The sequence below is a fragment of the Hyperolius riggenbachi genome, chromosome 10, assembly GCF_040937935.1.
Source record: "Hyperolius riggenbachi isolate aHypRig1 chromosome 10, aHypRig1.pri, whole genome shotgun sequence".
Classification (NCBI taxonomy): domain Eukaryota; kingdom Metazoa; phylum Chordata; class Amphibia; order Anura; family Hyperoliidae; genus Hyperolius; species Hyperolius riggenbachi.
In genome coordinates this window covers 137,950,106-137,971,612 of record NC_090655.1, presented here as the reverse complement: position 1 = coordinate 137,971,612, position 21,507 = coordinate 137,950,106, and the positions used below count along the sequence as shown (strand labels likewise).

At 47.1% G+C, this 21,507-nt stretch overlaps 1 protein-coding gene across 11 annotated transcripts in view; it reads left to right on the top strand.

Moving 5' to 3' along the window:
• The window catches only part of LOC137536207 (leukocyte tyrosine kinase receptor-like), a 522,796-nt gene that overhangs the window by 378,949 nt on the left and 122,340 nt on the right, over positions 1-21,507 (top strand). For all 11 annotated transcript variants that reach the window (XR_011024541.1, XM_068258322.1, XM_068258311.1 and 8 more), the window contains one exon: positions 598-687. Coding sequence is in view for 1 of the 11 variants with exons in the window: in XM_068258322.1 (XP_068114423.1) it covers positions 598-687 (90 nt within the window). In the remaining 10 variants the exon portion in view is untranslated. The remainder of the gene's footprint in view (positions 1-597; positions 688-21,507) is intronic.

The window sequence follows — 21,507 nt, the reverse complement described above, 5'->3', positions numbered from 1 at the left end:
AAATAAACACTGGGGGAGCGATCAGACCCCACCAACAGAGAGCTCTGTTGGTGGGGAGAAAAGGGGGGGGGTCACTTGTGGGCTGAGTTGTTCGGCCCTGCAGCAAGGCCTTAAAGCTGCAGTCGCCAATTTAGCAAAAAATGGCCTGGTCTTTAGGGGGGTTTAACACTGCGGTCCTCAAGTGGTTAAACCACATTGTGGCAGATTCAAGCAACTAAAATGATGCAGTGTTTCTGTAGATTATATAACCCTTTGTATGATGGCACATTACATCCCAAATACTATTTCATTAATACTAGAAGGAAAATCTACCTGAAAGATGGAATTTAATGTTCTGTAATAAAATGTGATAAAATGTATTATGTGCAGAAAGGTCTTGTTGCAAATACAATATGAAAAAAAGCAGTATGCGACTCACTCAAGGTCTCGTATTTGCATTGTCCTTGAACTGAGAATAATATACATCACAGCTTTCAAGGTTGTGATGTAAATTGTGGTATTTCAACTGCAACTTTACACATCGGAGCTTTGTAAATACCAATTGCAATTCTGGCTATTACAAATGATGAAGTACTCTAATGTGATTGTTTCTTGCAGAATGCCTATAATATTGAACAGGATAAAACAGGAAGTGGAGGTGAAACTTGTCAGTTATAGACTCACAAATCGCAATGAAGAAAGAAAAAGGTATTTTCATACGGTATTCACATTTGTACAGCTCTGATTGGCCAGTTATGTTTTTTTGATTATGTGACCTATTTTCAAACAGGATTTTGTTTATACATAGGAGAATTCATGTAGGAAACATTGATAACCCTACATTAGTTGTAAAGGTGCCATCACATTGGCAGATGGGGCAGCAGATTCAATCATCAGATAGATCCCTTTCTGTTACAATCAGAGAGGGATCTATTGCTGCCACACATCTGCACACAGATTTCCATTCCAATAGTTTTCATAGACCTGCCTCCTCCTGCCAGCTCCCCAGGTCTCCCGATCTATGTTTACCCCCTGGGCTGCAGAGTGTTGCACTGGCACACCTCCTCCTGTGTCCTGTACATGCAGCGGGGTCATGGGCAGGGCTGGATTTACCATAAGGCACTGTAGGCACGTGGCTACAGGCGCCTGATGATGGAAAGGTGGCTCACTCCCCTCCCTGAGTGCCTCTCCATTCTTCCCTGTGCAGAGTCCTGATGAGAGTGTAAATGAGAGGTTACTCACCCTGCTCTCGGCATTCCACTGACAAGATCTCCATCTAGTCAGGAGCACCTCTAGCTACTTAATACTGAGGTTCCTCTAGCTACCTAATACTTGGGGGCACATCTACCTACTTACTATTCATCTAGCTACCCAATACTAAGGTGCAACTGTAGCTACCTGTGATGGGCAAGGGAAATTAGGGAGCAGTGACAGCTGGGGCAGTCAGCACACTTGCGGTGCGGTTCGGGGGTGGGTGTTGTAGGTCCACAGAAGTCTAGTGTGCAGGACATCTGTGCTTATAGGCTCCTGTAAAGTACATCCGGGCCTGGTCATGGGGTACATGCAGCGGAGTCATGGGGTACAGGCGCCTCCAGCAGCAATGGAGAAGGACGCAGGACATGGGAGGAGGCATGTCTGCAGCACTCTGCAAAGCCAGGAGTCCATCAGTCACCAGGAAATCAAATGCCCCTACCGTCGTGCACCTGACTGAACCCTTTCCAGCATGCCTAAAATCAATTATTTTGATAAATTTTGGCCAGAAATCAATCGGAAATTATGATCAAGTGGCCACATTGTGGCATAGATCTCCAGCAGATTTGAACATTGAGTGAATGTGCTAGATATCGATGCCACAAATTGTGTAATGTATGGGAACCTTTACTGACATAGACATTTATAATTTATGTTAGCTAATAGAACTTTGTCAAGGTAAGGTTGCAATGTCCCTCGGTTGATGCCCCCACCCTTTTCTCCATACCCTTTCTATAGCCCAAACTGATGTTATTCTCCTGTGCGTTCCTTACCAGAGGCTGAACAGAACTCTGCCTCATACATTGGCTGAACATTTTTTTTTCCCCAGCTATTACTGCTTTCGCAAAACATTATACTGTGAGAAATATATTATATTAGCATTTTCACACAGAGTAAAGTTTACAGTTTATTTCTAGCACTATGAAACTGTTTCTGCGCCTCGAATACTATACAAAAGTTTGGTGTTTCAATTATTACACACAGAATTAGATTTTATGCAAACCATGTATCATGTCACAGAATTAGGTAATTTATTCACAGGCATTTCACCGCTTCATAGACCACGTTTCCATGTTTGTACATCACTTGTGTGTTGGAGCTTGCACTCTATTAGAGATGGCCCGAACGGTTCCAGGCGAACTTCCGGTGGTTCACGTTCGCCATGTAAGGCGAAGTTCGGTTCACCCCCATAGAGCACCATTAGGGTCAACTTTGACCCTCTACATCACAGTCAGCAGGCACATTGTAGCCAATTAGGCTACACTCTATTCCTGGAGCCACCCCCCCCCCCCCTTATAAGAGGCAGGCAGCGCTGGCCATTACACTCACTCGTGTGCCTGCATTAATTAGTGAAGGGACAGCTGCTGGCAGACTCTCATAGGGAAAGATTAGTTAGGCTCTTGTAGGCTTGTTAGCTTGCTCCTGGTTGATTGTTATTGCTAAAATAGCACCCCTCAACAGATCTTTTGAGCGCTAATGTTCTCCTGATGTGTTTTTTTTTTGTGTTGCCCACTGACACTGCATTATACAGCCCTATCTGTTACAGCTGGACCTTGGTAATTGCTATTTCTGTTCCAGCCAGGCCCTGCCTAACTATCTATACTGGGACACCTACCTATGCCTACCTAACTACTGGGGCACCTACTTAACTATACGGGGACACCTACCTATGCCTACCTACCTACCTATACTAGGGCACCTACCTATGCCTACCTACCTATACTGGGTCTCCTACCTATGCCTAGCTAACTACTGGGGCACCTACCTATGCCTATCTACCTATACTGGGACACCTACCTATGCCTACCTACCTATACTGGGACTCCTACCTATGCCTAGCTAACTACTGGGGCACCCACCTATGCCTATCTACCTATACTGGGACACCTACCTATGCCTATCTACCTATACTAGGACACCTACCTATGCCTACCTACCTATACTGGAACTCCTACCTATACCTAGCTAACTACTGGGGCACTTGCCTATGCCTATCTACCTATACTGGGAAACCTACCTATGCCTACCTACCTATACTGGGACTCCTACCTATGCCTAGCTAACTACTGGGGCACCTACCTATGCCTATCTACCTATTCTGGGACACCTACCTATGCCTTCCTACCTATACTGGGACTCCTACCTATGCCTAGCCAACTACTGGGGCACCTACCTATGCCTATCTACCTATACTGGGACACCTACCTATGCCTACCTACCTATACTGGGACACCTACATATGCCTACCTACATACAAGAAGATAATAAGGTTGTTACTTCATTGTGGACAGACCAAATTCGATCAGCTGGACACTCAGTAACTGTTGTTCTGTCATTCAGCTACCTCAGCCCGACCATATGGGCTTGAAAACCGCCATGGCCTGCACTCTCGCCATGGTGCGCACCAGTCCAGCACGGCCATCACTACGCAAACAGATGTTTGCAGTGCATTACACAGTGAGTTTGGTGTGTCAGTGGTAGCAGAACTCTAATTACACTCCCTAATTGATGGATACACATGCAAGATGTTTTAAAGCACTTTAGGCCTGCAATTTAGCATTCAGTGTGATTTCTGCCCTTAAAACGCTGCTTTGCGTTAAATCCAGATTTTTTCCCCCGGGACTTTTGGCGTCTATCCCACTGATCCATGCAAAAACTCAGATGTTAGACCCCTTGAAACACTTTTTTCCATCACTTTTGTGGCCAGCATAAGTGTTTCTATTTTTCAAACTTCGCCTCCCCATTGAAGTCTATTGCGGTTTGTGAAAGTTTGCACGAACCGAACCTTTCGCGGAAGCTCGCGAACCGAAAATCGGAGTTTCGGGCCATCTCTACACTCTATAAACAGTCCAGAAAGCCATGCAGGATACTGCTGCAGGCTATATGGTTACTGGGCAAGACAGGTGGCTTACAGACTGTCTCCAGTGAGGCTTTGCCTTATGCAGTGCTAATTGCAGAGGTAATAATACTGCTTTCACTTGCTAGCTTCATGAAAGGTGTGTTTTCACTACATCAAACACTTCTCATACTCCATATTAAAGAGAATCTGTATTGTTAAAATCGCTCAAAAGTAAACATACCAGTGCGTTAGGGGACATCTCCTATTACCCTCTGTCACAATTTCGCCGCTCCTCGCCGCATTAAAAGTGGTTAAAAACAGTTTTAAAAAGTTTGTTTGTAAACAAACAAAATGGCCACCAAAACAGGAAGTAGGTTGATGTACAGTATGTCCACACATAGAAAATACATCCATACATAAGCAGGCTGTATACAGCATTCCTTTTGAATCTCAAGAGATCATTTGTGTGTTCCTTTCCCCCATGCACTGAAGTTTCAGGCTGCTCTTTTCTTCCTGCAAACAGCTTTGCCCTTGTCTGTAAGGCTAGGGCCACACTAGCTCCGGGTGCGGGACGCATCCGCGGTCCGGGCTCCGATTTTCAAAACCCGGAACGCTAACGGATCCGTGCTGCCTTTTTTGCAGCACACGTTTTGGATCCGCTTGCGTTTTTTGTTTTTTTTTGCTAGAGGGGGTAGCAGCCAGGACGGGGGGCTGCGGGCAAAGCGGCGGCCAGGGGGGTCACATCCCCCCCCCCCTTGCTCACCTGGGTGCCCCCCGTCCCCGCTCCCCCTCCAGCTCACATATAATGTAATAATTTGTACCTAATGAAGTTCGGCGAGCCGGGCACTTCCGCCCACACCGCTCGCCGTCACTTCCTGCAATGTCGCCCTCTGTATTTCAGTGGGCGGCATCGCAGGAAGTGACGGCGAGCGGTGTGGGCGGAAGTGCCCGGCTCGCCGAACTTCATTAGGTACAAATTATTACATTATATGCGAGCTGGAGGGGGAGCGGGGAGGGGGGCACCCAGGTGAGCAAGGGGGGGGGATGTGACCCCCCCTGGCCGCCGCTTTGCCCACAGCCCCCGTCCTGGCTGCTACCCCCTTCAGCATGGCGGCCCCCTCCTTCACCATGGGACACTGGAAACTGATCCGTTTCCAGTGTCCCAAAATGTCAGTGAAGAGGGAGGCCCGTTTCCCCATTGATTTTCACTACCCGTACGTGTATACGGGTCCGTGAAAAATGCTGCAAGTCCGGACTCAGCGTTCCGGGTTTAAAAACGTATTCCGCGGATCGCACGCGGATACGTTTTTAACTTGAGTGTGTGCTGTTCCTATTTTTAACATTGGTATCCGTGGCTACGTTTTTCGTCCGGGACAAAAAACGTAGCTACGGATACGTTTTTAAATTAAGTGTGAACTAGCCCTAATTCCTCAGTATGTGAAAGCCCAGCCAGCTCAGAGGACGATTTATCCAGCTGATTAGAGCAGCTTCTCTCTTATCTAAATAACACACAGGTAGTGTGCATAGAGGGGCCAGAAAGGGTGAGTTCATAGCAGAACCACAACACTGAAGAACTTGGCAGCCTTCCAGACACAGGCCGACAAGTCTGACAGGGGAAAGAAACATTGATTTATTACAGAGACTGTCATAGCAGAAAGTGCTGCAGTAAGCCAGAACACATTAGAATAGCTTTTGGAACATGTAGGATGATAAAAAACAGGATGCAATTTTTGTTACGGAGTCTCTTTAAGACTGGGAATTTGTATTTCGCTTTTTCATAGATAAGCTTTCTACATGCTTCATGCTTTTTAACATAGCTATTGATGAATCAATGAGTATTTCAATGTACATTGAATATATTGTACCTATGGTGCATTACATACTACTATTATTATTGATTTATAAAGCCTAAACATTCCATGGCGCTGTACAGTGTAAGAAATAAACGCGGGGTACATAAAAAAAAATACAGACTATAGTATACACAAAATACAGACACTGGAACATAATACAGAACTGGAAGACTTGACTTCAGGGTAATTACGAGGGCCATTTAAGGCCACATACATTGCAGGCAGTCGACCTAGAGCACTATGGCCACCAAAGGGTGCTTTCCGGCGCCCCCTGCCACTACTGTAACGTTAACCTCTTGCATCCTTCTCCCTTGGCACATAACAAATTTAAGTCACGCATGCTGCAGCTGTGCTGGCTGGCTCTCTCTACCTTTACCACCACTGTTCCTAGTGAAGGGGTGAGGCTCATAAGAAATCTTGTATATGTGTGAATGGAAGGAGGTGATTCTAGAGGAGGACAGGAGCTGGCTAGACAATGAATGTGAGTAATAAATGAGAGAGAATGCATTGGCACATTCAGAAGGAGTAACCTTTTAAAGGGACTCCGAGCTCATAAAAAAAATGAAAGTTGTACTCACCTGGGGCTTTCTCCAGCCCAGTGCTGGTCGGGAGGTCCCACGACGGCGTCCTGGCTCTTCTTCTTCTCCTCGCTCCGGAATGGCTGACAGGCCGCAGCCCGGGCGACACTCGCCCGAGTGTCGGGCTGCTCCTTCCGCGTATGACGCGGATTACGTCACACGCTGGCCGCCTCGCGTCATCACGGCGGCCGGCGTGGCAGTACGGCGCATGCGCGCTTTAATCGAGCATGCACAGTACTTTCACGCCAGCCGCCGTGATGACGTGAGGCGGCCGGCGTGTGACGTAATCCACGTCATACGCAGAAGTAGCAGCCCGACACTCGGGCGAGTGTCGCCCGGGCTGCGGCCTGTCAGCCATTCCGGAGCGGGGAGAAGGAGAAGAGCCAGGACGCCGTCGTGGGACCTCCCGACCAGCACTGGGCTGGAGAAAGCCCCAGGTGAGTACAACTTTCATTTTTTTTATGAGCTCGGAGTCACTTTAAGTACCTAGGCTGGCGAGGATGTAACATGTTCTTTTCAGAGAGGGACCTACTGCACACAGATATTCTTTGGCACTAATCTAGAGGCTAGGAGTAAAGGCAGACTATTGTAGGATTGTTTTTGTTTGTTTTTATAAATCATTTTCCTTTATGGTTTAATCCTCCTCCTTGGTGGTTGGACATACATTGGGAGAGAGTAAAGGGCGGTGGTTTAGAAGGAAGAAAGAGGAGGGCAATGCCAGGATAATCTGGATAATGGTTCATCTTGGACAGTCAGTAGTCCTTGAGTGCTTTACTCCTGAGTTTCTAGGTATCTCTTCTAGAATTGACATACTTTTTTTTTGTTGTTGTTGAAGAAGAAGAAGAATTGACATACTTGCTGACCTTGAGGCAGGGAACACACTTGACTTTCAGTTTTCCGCGCGCGTTTTTCTGCATACTTTTTCTGCACACCAAGTGTGTTTCCATGCAGGAAAACGTGCACGTTTTTTCACAGCAGCTGATGTAGTTGATAGACAAAACTGCCAAAATGTGCAGAGTCATCATGCAGAATGTCAGTTTTTTTTCTGCGTGCGAACAGCACAGTAAGTGTGCACTAGCACATTGATCAACATGAGTTCTCAGTTTTTCTGTGCAGAAAACGCGTACGAAAACTGTCAAGTGTGTTCCCTGCCTCATGGACAAGCAGCAACTGTGCATATACTACCTGTGGCCTAATCAAGTCACTTGGCCTGAAAACAGTTTGCTATGCTTTTCTTTTTTCTCCTCAGCTGGTAGTTGTACTTCTGTAGTATTACTAGCTAACTTCCCAGGGCCAACGTTACCATAGAGGCAAAGAGGAAAATTGCCCCCAAGAGCCTCTGGGGGCCCCCAAGGTGCCAATCTCCCCTCCAGCTATGGTGACCCATGAGAGTGGGGATGTGGCGTGTATATTCTGAGGCGAGGAGGGGAATAATGGGAACCCCTTGTCTGAGGATCTACAGTAGGTCTGCTGTAAGCAAACAAAAAAATCAAACAAATAAAATGGAATCTAAGAAGAAAGTTTGAAGTTAGTAACTCAAAAAGAAGCAGACTGAAGTATTCTGAATACCAAAGGAAACAATTATATTTTCTTCTATAAATATGCAGGGCTGAATCTTTTTCCACACCATATCATAGATGCATTCTAAAATGTGCTAAAAATTAATCAGCACCTCTCTGTCACTTTTCATATTATCTACTTGCTTATAGCTTGAAGGAATGTGAGGAAACACTTCTTTATAGATGGATTTATGAAGTAACTGATAAAGCTCTTAGTAGTCAGTGTAGTGTTTAAAAGCATTTTCAGATTACAGATTCTGTATATGACTGGAAAAAGTTAAGTGCATTTGTCCTAACCTGCATAACCTTGTAAAGGAGATATGGGTGCCCATTTTCGTTAATAAAATTATCGTTAATAGCTACCAACATTCTTCGTAAATAGTGTAAATTATTGTAATAAAATATCTGTATATATTAACAATATTTTACTGCAACTTAACCTACCCCTACTCTTACAAAGTGCCCTCCCTCTTCCAATGCCTAACCATAAAACCCTCCTTCCTGGTGCCTAACCCTAACCCCCCCCCCCTTTCCTGACAACTAACACTAACCTTGACACCTAACCCTGAAATGTCCCTTCCTGATGTCTAAAACTAACCCCCCCCCCCTTCCTAATCTTATAATGTTCAAAAAGATTATTTTCAAAAATGAATAAATTGTAAAGTCAAAACATTAAAAATGTAAAAAAAACTATAACGTTCTTATTTTCAAAGTGATAGAAAATTTCAAACACTATAACGTAATTTTCTAAACAATAATTACCGTGTGCCCAAATTTCTGCTTTGAGCGCCTAATAGCCAATACTTGCAATAGTGCCTATAGGGCAACCAAATCGCCCATTGGCCAGGACTCGATTTAGGCCAAGGCCACCTAGGCCATGGCCTAGGGCACCACAGGAGCAAGGGCACCAAAGCAGCAGGCTAAACTGGTGCAGCATTTGCAAGCTTGCAAATGCTGCAATGCAGGGAGATCAGGCGAGCGCCTGACCACGCTACTCTGCTGCTAGCCGCCTGTGCAGCAGCCACCTTGCTCTCTGTGCACGTTTGCATTGTGGCCAGCGGCTATGAACTTGGGCTGCACTGGAGATGAGCGGATAAATTAGTGACACTGATAGCTTCTGCAGAGTGAAGGCAAGCTAACTACATAGATTGAAGGGGGAGGGGAGGAAGGAGGAATTGAGGAAGTCATCTGGCTACCTATACTGGAGGCAAAGGGGGAGGGTCATCGGGCTACCGACACTGGAGGAAAAGGGGGAGGGGTCATATCACTACCTATATTGAACTGTGGAGGTTCGTATTGGCAGGTGTTCACAAGTCAGGAACTCTCTGCATTTGGACTATAAGACGCAGTGACATTTGTTTCCTCATTTTTGGTGGAGAAAAAGTGAGTCTTATAGTCCCCAAAAATACAGTATTTGCATTATTAATAAGCTTATATCACATTAGTGATGGTGCTGGCCCTTTTTGTGTTTACTGAGGGCTGAGATCCTCACACATTTTTGGCACAGCTAAAATTAATTGATGGGACTGAATTGGGAAAGGCATGGTTCATCAAGTAATACACATTTCTCCATTTTTCAGTCCATCCTAAACACTGGGAAGGATATGGTGCTCAAGGACTGGTTTTGATAGGTATTAGCCACTACATGCCACAAAGACCCAGTTTTCTGACCCAGTTGCTTAGCTATCACAAGCAGGGATGCAAATAATTCTGAGTTGATGCAGGATTATGCAAATCCTATATGCAAAAGTATGCAACTTGAAAATAAACCAGTCAAATTCTGTCAAGGTGACATTTGTAAGAACCTATACGTTGGTTGCTATTAGCAACAGCACAACACACCTTTTACTCCGGCACCAGCAACTTATTAGAGCTGCAACTCACAGCGACAGCATACAGGAGATAGAGCGGAGACAGCCACCTTCACCTTTCAAGGGGTTTATTCAGCAGAGTTATACAAGTATTCCATCAGGCATCTTTTGTTACATGTTGATTTCTTCAGAGTATAAACAGTCTTTCATTTGTCCTATGTGCATCACATATATTTACAGCATACAGACATGAAGCTATTATTATAAATAGGAAGCGTAGAGAGCAGGATAGCATGCAGAAGAAGAATATCCCTCTGTCATCCCGTCTCTTACTTTTATATACAGCAGACAAAATTAGCCCATCATGACAAAAATGTAATGATAGTCCTATGGGCTATCACACTGAGCGTGGCTTAGTACGGTGCCACAGGTTCCCTCGGGATAATGCAGTGGACACACTTGCGTTGCAGAATAACGTGCGCCTGTACAGTGTATGTGAGGCGTACTTTTATGGTACTATATGTCCCGCTGAATGGACGCACCACACTGTAAATGTGTGATGTGACCTTTGGGCAATGTTTTGGTTCAATTGAAGAGTAATCGCACAGCAACATATTCTACATAGTGTGTAGAGATGGCCCGAACGGTTCGCCTGCGAATTTCCGGGGCTCGCGATCGTGGAGAACCGCACACTTTTCACCTGTGTGTGTGTGTGACAGGCAGCTGCACATTTGCAATCCCAATCACTGCACCTGTTCACTGTTCAGTGCACCTACCTACCTATACCTACGTGAGCGCACGCATTGTTACCGCACGTCATTGCACCTGTTCACGGTACCTGTGTGTGTGTGTTACAGGCAGCTGCACATTTGTAATACCAATCACTGCACCTGTTCACTGTTCACTGCACCTACCTACCTACCTTTGTGAGCGCACGCATTGTTAATACCACCAGTCATTGCAACTGTTCACGGTACCTGTGTGTGTGTGTGTGTGTGTGACAGGCAGCTGCTCATTTGTAATACCAATCACTGCAGTGCATACCTGTAACCTGTTCAGCGTGCCTACGTGAGCGCAAGCAGTGTAATATACCACCAGTCTCTGCACCTGTTCACGGTACCTGTGTGTGACAGCTGCACATTTGTAATACGAGTCCCTGCATACCTGTTCACTGCACCTGTGTGACCGCACGCTTTTTAGTATACCAGTCCGTGCATACCTGTTAACTGCACCTGTGTGATGGCTGCACATTGTATTGTAATACCAGTCACTGCATACCTTTCACTGCACCTGTGTGACTGCACATTGTATTAGTCAAGTCAGTGCATACATATCACTTCATCCCCCCCGATATGGACAAAACAACAGGCAGAGGCAGGCCACCCGGCAGGTCTGTTCGAGGTCGTGCTGACGTGATTTTGTGCGGCCCTGGCCCAAAGTACAGTGCTCAGAAAAAGGCACGTCCCATCAACTCCCAAGATTGCCAGGACGTGGTTGACTATTTAACACAGAACACCTCATCCTCTGCAGCCACCAGCACTACTACAAGTACCACATCCACTACATTTGACACTTCGCAGGATTTATTTGATGGGGAAATCACTGATTCACAGCCATTATTGTTACAACAAGATGAAGGTGCTAAGCAAGTTACACCACCTAATATGTCTGAGTTAGGCGACACTATAGACGTAACGTGTAAGGAGGAGGTTGATGAAGTACCTCCTTGGTGTACTTTTGATACAAGCGAAGCTGGGGAGGATGATTATGATGATTATGATGATAAGGGTGCTACGTGAGTTCCCAATAGAGGAGATGAACAGGGGGACAGTTCAGAGGGGGAGTCAGAGAGGAGTAGGAGGAGACAAGTTGCATAAAGAAGCAGGGGGAGCTCGTCATCAGAAACAGCTGGTGGCAGTGTCTGGCTCCATGTATCGCCACCTATGGACAGCCAGCCAACATGCCCTTCAACGTCAGCTGCTGACGCCACCATAGTGCCCACTCCCCAGGGTGGCTCAGCGGTGTGGAAATTTTTTAGTGTGTATGCCAAAGATCAGAACAATGCCATCTGTACTCTCTGCCATCAAAAATTCAGCCATTGAAAGGCCAACACCCACGTAGAGACAACTGCCTTATGAAGGCACATGCAGAAAAGGCACAAACTGCAATGGGAAGACCACCTGAGCAAAAGCAGCACACAAAAGCAAAGCCACCCTCCTCCTCTTCCTCCTTCAGGTGCATCATCTTCTTCAGCCGCTTTCTCCCTTGCACCTTCACAATCACAGCCAACCTCCTCCACTCAGCCTCTCACCTTGAGCGGCTCCTGCTCCTCTGCCCACACCAGCAGTCAGGTGTCCGTGAGGGAAATCTTTGAGCGGAAAAAGCCTATGTCTGCCAGTCACCCCCTTGCCCGGCATCTGACAGCTGGTTTGGCGGAACTGTTATTCCGCCAGCTGTTACCATACAAGCTGGTGGACTCTGAGGCCTTCCGAATATTTGTGGCCATTGGGACACCGCAGTGGAAGATACCACGTCATCTTCATGTATCGACATGTCTTGCCTCAAAGCGTAGAGTCACACTGGAGCAGCTCTCCTGGCTGCTCTTAACAAACAGGTGGATCAGTGGCTGACCCCGCACCAACTGGAGATCGGCAACGTGGTGTGTGACAACGGCAGCAATCTCATTTTGGCTTTGAATTTGGGAAAGTTGACACATGTACCCTGCATGGCACATGTGCTCAATCTCGTAATCCAGAGATTTTTGCGTAAGTACCCAGGATTACAGGACGTCCTAAAGCAGGCCAGAAAGTTGTGTGGGCATTTCAGGCGGTGTTACACGGCCATGGCACGCTTGGCTGATATTCAGCGCAGAAACAACTTGCCGGTGAGACGCTTAATTTGCAATAGCCCGACTCGCTGGAATTCGACCCTCCTGATGTTCGACCGCCTGCTACAACAAGAGAAAGCTGTCAACCAGTATCTCTACAACTACAGTCAAAGGACACAGTCTGGGGAGATGGGGATGTTCTGGCCGAAGTACTGGGCACACTCATGTGAAATGCCTGCAGTCTGTCTCATGTGGCCGTTTGAGGAGGTGACAAACATGGTGAGTCGCAGTGAAGGCGCCATCAGCGACTTGATCCCGTATGCCTTCTTCCTGGAGCGTGCCGTGCGTGGAGTGGTGGATCAAGCTGTGGAGGAGCGTGAACAGGAACAGTTACAGGAGGAATCGTTGTGGGAGAAATTCTCATCAGATCCAGGTGTTTCCTCAACACCTGCGACAGCACAGAGGGGGGAGGAGGAAGAGTCGTGTGGGGAAGAGGAGTCAGATGATGAGGAAGGTGTTTTTTTTTTTTTTTTAGGAGGCGGAGGAGGCAGCAGAAGAACAACCGCAGCAGGCATCGCAGGGGGCTTGAGCTGCTCAACACTCCCGTGGTATTGTTTGTGGCTGGGGGAAGGAGGAGAACTTACCTGACATCACTGAGGTAGAGCAAGAGGAGTTGCATAGTACGTCTGGATCCAACTTTGTGCAGATGGCGTCTTTCATGCTGTCCAGCCTGTTGAGGGAACCCTGTATAAAAAACTCAAGAGGAATGAGCTGTACTGGGTGGCCACGCTACTAGACCCTCGGTATAGGCACAAGGTGGCGGACATGTTACCAACTCACCTGAAGGCAGAAAGGATGCTGCACATGCAGAACAAGCTGGCAAAAATGCTTTACAGTGCATTTAAGGGTGATGTCAAAGCACAACGGAATAAAGGTGCCACTGCCAGTAATTCTCCTCCTCCTATGTCCACGCAGGCAAGGACAGGACGCTCTAGCGATCTCATGGTGATGTCGGACATGCGGACATTCTTTAGTCCAACGACTCGCCTTAGAGCTTCAGAATCCACCCTCCACCAACACCTCAACCGACTACCTGGCCTTAAATGTGGATGTAGACACTGTGAGCAGCGATGAACCCTTGGACTACTGGGTGCGCAGGCTTGACCTGTGGCCAGAGCTGTCCCGAATTGCCATCCAACTTCTGTCTTGCCCTGCCTCAAGTGTCCTGTCAAAGGACCTTCAGCGCAGTTGGAGGCATTGTCATTGAGAGGAGAAGTCGCCTAGGTCACAAAAGTGTTCAGTACCTCACCTTTATCAAAATGAATGAGGCATGGATCCCAGAGGGTTATTGCCCGCCCGAAGACTAAGTCAGTCCGCGCACACAGCATCGCCGCCTGCATGCCGTGTGACTGGCTGCTTGCCCCAAGACTAAGTCGGTCCCCACACAACATCTCTGCCTGCAGGCCGCTTGACTGCCGCCCCCAACAGGGTACAAGGTCCAGGCGGATTCCTAAATTTTTAAGGCCACTGCTAGCAGCGCCACTATAATAATTTTTCTGGTATCTGTACACGCCTGCCTAATTTTTCTGGCTGCACTACAGCTGCAACAACAAAACAAAAGGCATGTACATGTGTCAATTCGCCTTCATGATCGTTACCTTGCTACGGTGAAGGGGCTTTTGTATCACAATGAAGCAATGACTGACGGCTATATGAGTGTGTTGGGGTTGGCGGGCACACCCAAGAAAATAGATAATAAGGTCGTTACTTCATTGTGGACAGACCAAATTCGATCAGCTGGGCACTCAGTCACTGTTGTTCTGTCATTCAGCTACCTCAGCCCGACCATATGGGCTTGAAAACAACCATGGCCTGCACTCTGGTCATGGTGCGCACCAGTCCAGCACGGCCGTCACTACACAAACAGATGTTTGCAGTGCATTACACAGTGAGTTTGGTCTGTCAGTGTGAAGCAGTACACTAATTACACTCTTTGATTGATGTATACACATGCAAGATGTTTTAAAGCACTTTAGGCCTCCAATTTAGCATGCAATGTAATTTCTGCCCTTTAACCACCCTGGCGTTCTGATTAAATTGCCAGGGTGGCTGCGGGAGGGTTTTTTTTAAATTAAAAAAAAACTATTTCATGCAGCCAACTGAAAGTTGGCTGCATGAAAGCCCACTACAGGGCGCTCCGGAGGCGTTCTTCCGATCGCCTCCGGCGCCCAGAATAAACAAGGAAGGCCGCAATGAGCGGCCTTCCTTGTTTTGCTTACATCGTCGCCATAGCGACGAGCGGAGTGACGTCATCGACGTCAGCCGGCGTCCTGACGTCAGCCGCCTCCGATCCAGCCCTTAGCGCTGGCCGGAACTTTTTGTTCCGGCTACGCTGGGCTCAGGCGGCTGGGGGGACCCTCTTTCGCCGCTGCTCGCGGCGGATCGCCGCAGAGCGGCAGCGATCAGGCAGCACACGCGGCTGGCAAAGTGCCGGCTGCGTGTGCTGCTTTTTATTTGACAAAAATCGGCCCAGCAGGGCCTGAGCGGCAGCCTCTGGCGGTGTTGGACGAGCTGAGCTCGTCCAGACCGCTCAGCAGGTTAAACGCTGCTGTGCGTCAAATCCTGATTTTTCCCGGGAACTTTTGGTGTGTATCCCACTCCACCATGCACCCCTCCAGGTGTTAGACCCCTTGAAACATCTTTTCCATCACTTTTGTGGCCAACATAAATGTTTCTACTTCTCAAAGTTGGCCTCCCCATTGAAGTCTATTGCGATTTGCGAAAGTTTGCATGTTCGCAACATTTGGGGAAGTTCGCGAACGCGTTTCGTGAACCGAAAATCGGAGGTTTGGGACATCTCTAATAGTGTGTAAGGAGACTTATTTGGCCCATTTTTCAAGCTGCATAATTTTGCATCAAAAATTCCAGTGTGGCATTAACTCAGAATTATTTGCATCTCATTGACCATCCCTAAACACAAGTCAGCTTCCTTTCAGAGTAACACTCAGATCCTAAAGCTTGCTTCTAACAATACCTTCATTGGCTGCCACAACATATTCCACTTGTCAGGTGCCATTGTAATGAAAGAATCAATGTTATTCATATCATCTGTCAGAGGTTCTAGTGTAGGTGATCAGTGTATGTACAGTCCTTAACCACTTGCCGACCGCCCACTGTATATTGGCGGCGGCAAAGTGGCATGCCCAGGACCACGTAACGCACATTGGCGTCGGGTCCTGGGTCTCTTCCGGGCCGGGGCGCGCATCCGCCGGCAATAGGCTCCGGACCACCTGCAACGTCAACCTGGCGGCCATTCGGAAATGCCGGCGGGTTGTTAACCTCCGATCTGCTGCAATGAAAGCGTATAATACGTTTTGTAATGTATACAAAGCGTATTATACAGGCTGCTTCCTGCCCTGGTGGTCCCAGTGATCGAGGGACCACCAGGGCAGGCTGCAGCCACCCTAGTCTGCACCCAAACACACTGATCTGCCCCCCCCTGCCCTCTGATCGCCCACAGCACCCCTCAGACCCCCCCTGCCCATCCCCTCAGACACCTGTTTGCACCCAATCACCCCCCTAATCACCCATCAATCACTCCCTGTCACGATCGGTCAACGCTATTTTTTAGATTAAGCCCTTAACTGCCCCCTGGGGGCTCCTGACCACCCCCTCCACACCCTCAGATCCTCCCCAGACCCCCCTCCCTGTGTACTGTATACATCTATCCTCCCCTATAATCACCTGTAAATCACCCCCTGTCACTGCTACACATCAGACCAGACCCTAACTTGCCCTTTGCGGTCGTCTGATCACCCACCCACACCCTCAGATCACCCGCACACCCGCCGTCAGATCATCTCCCAAGTGCATTGTTTACATCTGTTCTCTTCTCTAAACACCCACTAATTACCTATCAATCACCCATCGATCACACCCTATCACCACCTGTCACTGTTACCCATCAGATCAGACCCTAATCTGCCCCTTGCGGGCACCCAATCACCCGCCACACCTTCAAATAGCCCCCCAGACTCTCTCTGATCAACTCGCCAGTGCACTGCTTGCATATATTCTCTCTTGTAATCACCTACTGATCACCTATCAATCACCCCTTCACCCCCTGTCACTGCTACCCATCAGATTATACCCAAATCTGCCCCTTGCGGGCACCCAATCACCCGCCCACACCCTCAGATTGCCCCCCAGACTCGATCTGATCAACTCGCCAGTGCATTGCTTGCATATATTCTCGCATGTAATCACCTACTGATTACCTATCAATTACCCCGTCACCCCCTGTCACTGCTACCCATCAGATCAGACCCTAATCTGCCCCTTGCGGGCAACCAATCACCCGCCCACACCCTCAGATAGCCCCCCAGACCCGCTCTGATCAACTCGCCAGTGCATTGCTTTCATATATTCTCCCTTGTAATCACCAACTGATCACCTATCAATCACTCCGTCACCCCGTCACCACCCGTCACTGCTACCCATCAGATTAGACCCTGATCTGCCCCTTGCGGGCACCCAATCACTCGCCCCCCACCGTCAGATAGCCCCCCAGACCCGCTCTGATCAACTCGCCAGTGCATTGCTTGCATATATTCTCCCTTGTAATCACCTACTGATCACCTATCAATCACCCCATCACCCCCTGTCACCACCTGTCACTGCTACCCATCAGATTAGACCCTAATCTGCCCCTTGCGGGCACCCAATCACCCGCCCATGCCCTCAGATAGCCCCCCAGACCCGCTCTGATGAACTTGACAGTGCATTGCTTGCATATATTCTCCCTTTTAATCACCTACTGATCACCTATCAATCACCCCGTCACCCCCTGCCACTGCTACCCATCAGATCAGACCCTAATCTGCCCCTTGTGGGCACCCAATCACCCGCCCACACCCTGAGATAGCCCCCCAGACCCCTCTGATCACCTCCCCAGTGCATTATTTACATCTGTTCTCCCCTCTAATCACCCATCCAACACCCATCATTCACCCCCTTTCACCACCTGTCACTGCTACCCATCATACCCATCAGATCAGACCCTCATCTGCCCCTTGCGGGCACCCAATAACCGGCCCACACCCTCAGATCGCCCTCAGATATCCCTGATCACCTCCCCAGTGCATTGCTTGCATCTATTCCCCCCTCTATTCACACCCTGAGACACCCATCAATCACCTCCTGTCACCACCTGTCACCCCCTAGCACTCCTATCCATCAGATCAGGCCCTAATCTGCCCCCCTGCGGGCTTCTGATCACCCGGCCAAACCCTCAACCGCCCCACCGCAGTGACAGAATTTTTTCTTTCTGATCACTGCTGGTATGACTTAATTGTGGCGAGACCAACCGTTATGCCACACAATACGCAAACGCCAATCCAAGAAGCTACTATGCCCAGCCTTTTCGGTGGAAGCCACTCCAAGATTCCGAACGTAAAATGTTTTTGGGCCTTCTCCTTAACATGGGTCTAGTCAAAAATAATGTATTGCGGTCTTATTGGTCTACGCACCCAATACATCACATGCCCAAGTTCTCTGCTGCCATGTTCAGGTCACGATTTGAGAACATCCTGCGCTTCCTGCACTTCAGTGCCAATACAACCTGTCATCTAAGAGGCCACCCTGCTTATGACTGGTTCCACAAAATTCGGCCCCTCATAGACCACCTGTCATCAAAATTTGAAGATGCTTATACCCCTGAACAGTCATTTTGAGGCATTTGGTTTCTAGACTACTCCTTACGGTTTTGGGCCCCTAAAATGCCAGGGCCGTATAGCAACCCCACAAGTGACCCCATTTTAGAAAGAAGACTCCCCAAGGTATTCCGTTAGGTGCATGATGAGTTCATAGAAGATTTTATTTTTTGTCAAAAGATAGCAGAAATTGATTTTTATTATTTTTTTTTTCACAAAGTGTCATTTTCCACTAACTTGTGACAAAAAAATAAAATCTTCTATGAACTCACCATACACCTAACGGAATACCTTGGGGTGTTTTCTTTCTAAAATGGGGTCACTTTTGGGGTTCCTATACTGCCCTAGCATTTTAGGGGCCCTAAACCGTGAGGAGTAGTCTAGAAACCAAATGCCTGAAAATTACCTGTGAATAGGACGTTGGGCCCCTTAGCGCACGTAGGATGCAAAAAAAAGTGTCACACATGTGGTATTGCCGTACTCAGGAGAAGTAGTATAATGTGTTTTGGGGTGTATTTTTACACATACCCATGTTGGGTGGGAGAAATATCTCTGTAAATGACATTTTTTTTATTTTTTTACACACAATTGTCCATTTACAGAGATATTTCTCCCACCCAGCATTGGTATGTGTAAAAATACACCCCAAAACACATTATACTATTTCTCCTGAGTACAGCGATACCACATGTGTGACACTTTTTTGCAGTCTAGGTGCGCTTAGGGGCCTAACGTCCAATGGGTACCTTTAGGATTTCACAGGTCATTTTGAGACATTTGGTTTCAAGACTACTCCTCACGGTCTAGGGCCCCTAAAATGCCAGGGCAGTATAGGAACACCACAAATGACCCCATTATAGAAAGAAGACACCCAAGGTATTCCGTTTGGAGTATGGTGAGTTCATAGAAGATTTTATTTTTTGTCACAAGTTAGCGGAAATTGATTTTTATTGTTTTTTTTTTCACAAAGTGTCATTTTCCGCTAACTTGTGACAAAAAATAAAATCTTCTATGAACTCACCATGCCTCTTAGTGAATACTTTGGGATGTCTTCTTTCTAAAATGGAGTCATTTGGGGGGTATTTATACTATCCTGGAATTTTGAGCACCTCATGAAACCTGACAGGTGCTCAGAAAAGTCAGGGATGCTTCAAAATGGGAAAATTCACTTTTTGCACCATAGTTTGTAAACGCTATAACTTTTACCCAAACCAATAAATATACACTGAATGGGTTTTTTTAATCAAAGACATGTAGCACAATACATTTGGACAAAAATGTATACAGAAATTTTACTTTATTTGACAAATTTTATCACAGAAAGTAAAAAAAAACATTTTTTTTGACAAAATTCATGTCTTTTTTTGATGAATATAATAAAAACTAAGAATCGCAGCAGCAATAAAATACCGTGTTTCCCCGAAAATAAGACACAGTCTTATATTAATTTCAGCCCCAAATATCATGCTAGGTCTTATTTTTGGGGAGGGCAGACAATTTTGTTCCCCATTGGTAGCCCCCAGTCCAGTAAAGCCATTTCCTCCCTCCCTACATGATGTGCTGCAGGTACATAGCCGATGGGACCAGCCCAGTAAAGCCATTCCCTCCGTCCCTGATGTGCTGCCCTGGACTACTGTAGGTTCCCTCGGCTACAGAATGGCAGCCCCAGCCCAGTAAATCCCTTCCCTCCCTCCCTCTGCAGAGTGGCGAGTGGGCATTACAGCACAGGATACTCACCAGCTTCCTACGTAGCAGCGATAACGTGTCTCTTCAGCAGCGCCTGGTTCCTCTGTTTGACAACGGCGGCTTATGTCATGTGACGCGAATGTGCATGCGTCACATGACTAGAACTGTAGTTGCCAGGGAGAGGAAGCTGGACGCTGCTGAGGAAAGACGCTAACGCGGGCACGGTGAGTTTATGCTGTAATACGGTAATGCTCCGCTCACGACTCTGTAGAGGGAGGGAGCAAAGGGGAGGGGGACACATTGTGCGGCCCAACTAGGCCTTATATTCGGAGAATGTCTTATATTTCAAGCTTGCTTGAAATATAAGACCTGTCTTATTTTCGGGGGATGTTTTATTTTAGGGGAAAGACGGTAGCACCAAAAGAAAGCTGTATTATGGACAAGAAAAGGAGGTAAAATTAATTTAGGTGGTAGGTTGTATGACCGAGCAATAAACTGTTAAAGCTGCAGTGGTCTGAATGGAAAAAAAAGGCTCTAGTCCTTAAGAGGTTTTATGACTGCAGTCCTTAAGGGCTTTTTCACATCAGAGCTTGCGTTGGAGAACGCTCAAAGCATATGTTTTGTTGTATGCGTTTTAATATGCGTTGCACTGCAGTGAGTGTGCGTTTTTAATCTGTTTTCAATGCGTTACAGCACATAGAAAAACGCAGGTAATTTTTTTTTCTTTTAGTTTTCAACTTTCTACATTGTTCCTCTGTTGCATTCTGGGACTGATTGCCTGCGTTAACGGATTAAAAACGTGCATAGTGTGCGTTTTACATTGACTAACATTGTAACGCATAAAGCTAGCGTCGGCCGAAAAACTGCGCCTAGGTGCAGTGTAACGCAACGCACAAAAAGGCTGCATTATATGTGAAAGCTAAAATGAAAGTCTATGGACTTTCATTTCACCTTGGGTAACGCAAACTTTACCCTTTGCATTGATACGCAGAAAATCTCCCCTAATGTGAAAGAGCCCTAAGTGGTTAAGGACCAGTGGTACTCAAGGCGGATAATCCTGCTCTGTCTATAGTCTATGGGCACCTATAAACCAAATCACTGATGTTGAGGACCACATAGTCACACTACTTAACCATTAAAACTAATTCTAATAATGTATGTACATGTTGGATTTAGTACCATAAATGGAAAGTAGTATTTTTACAAACAAAATTATATATCATTTTTTCCTTAAAAGTAGAAAAAAAGTATAGTTGAAGCATGGATACATATCACAGCTGAGAACTGAGACTAATGCAGGGAATACACGGAGCGATCCGGTGGCTCGATTAGCTGCCGGATCGACTCCCGCCGCATCCCCGTGGCCGCCCGGATCGATTCCCGCTCGTCCCCGTATTGAGCGGAGAATCGATC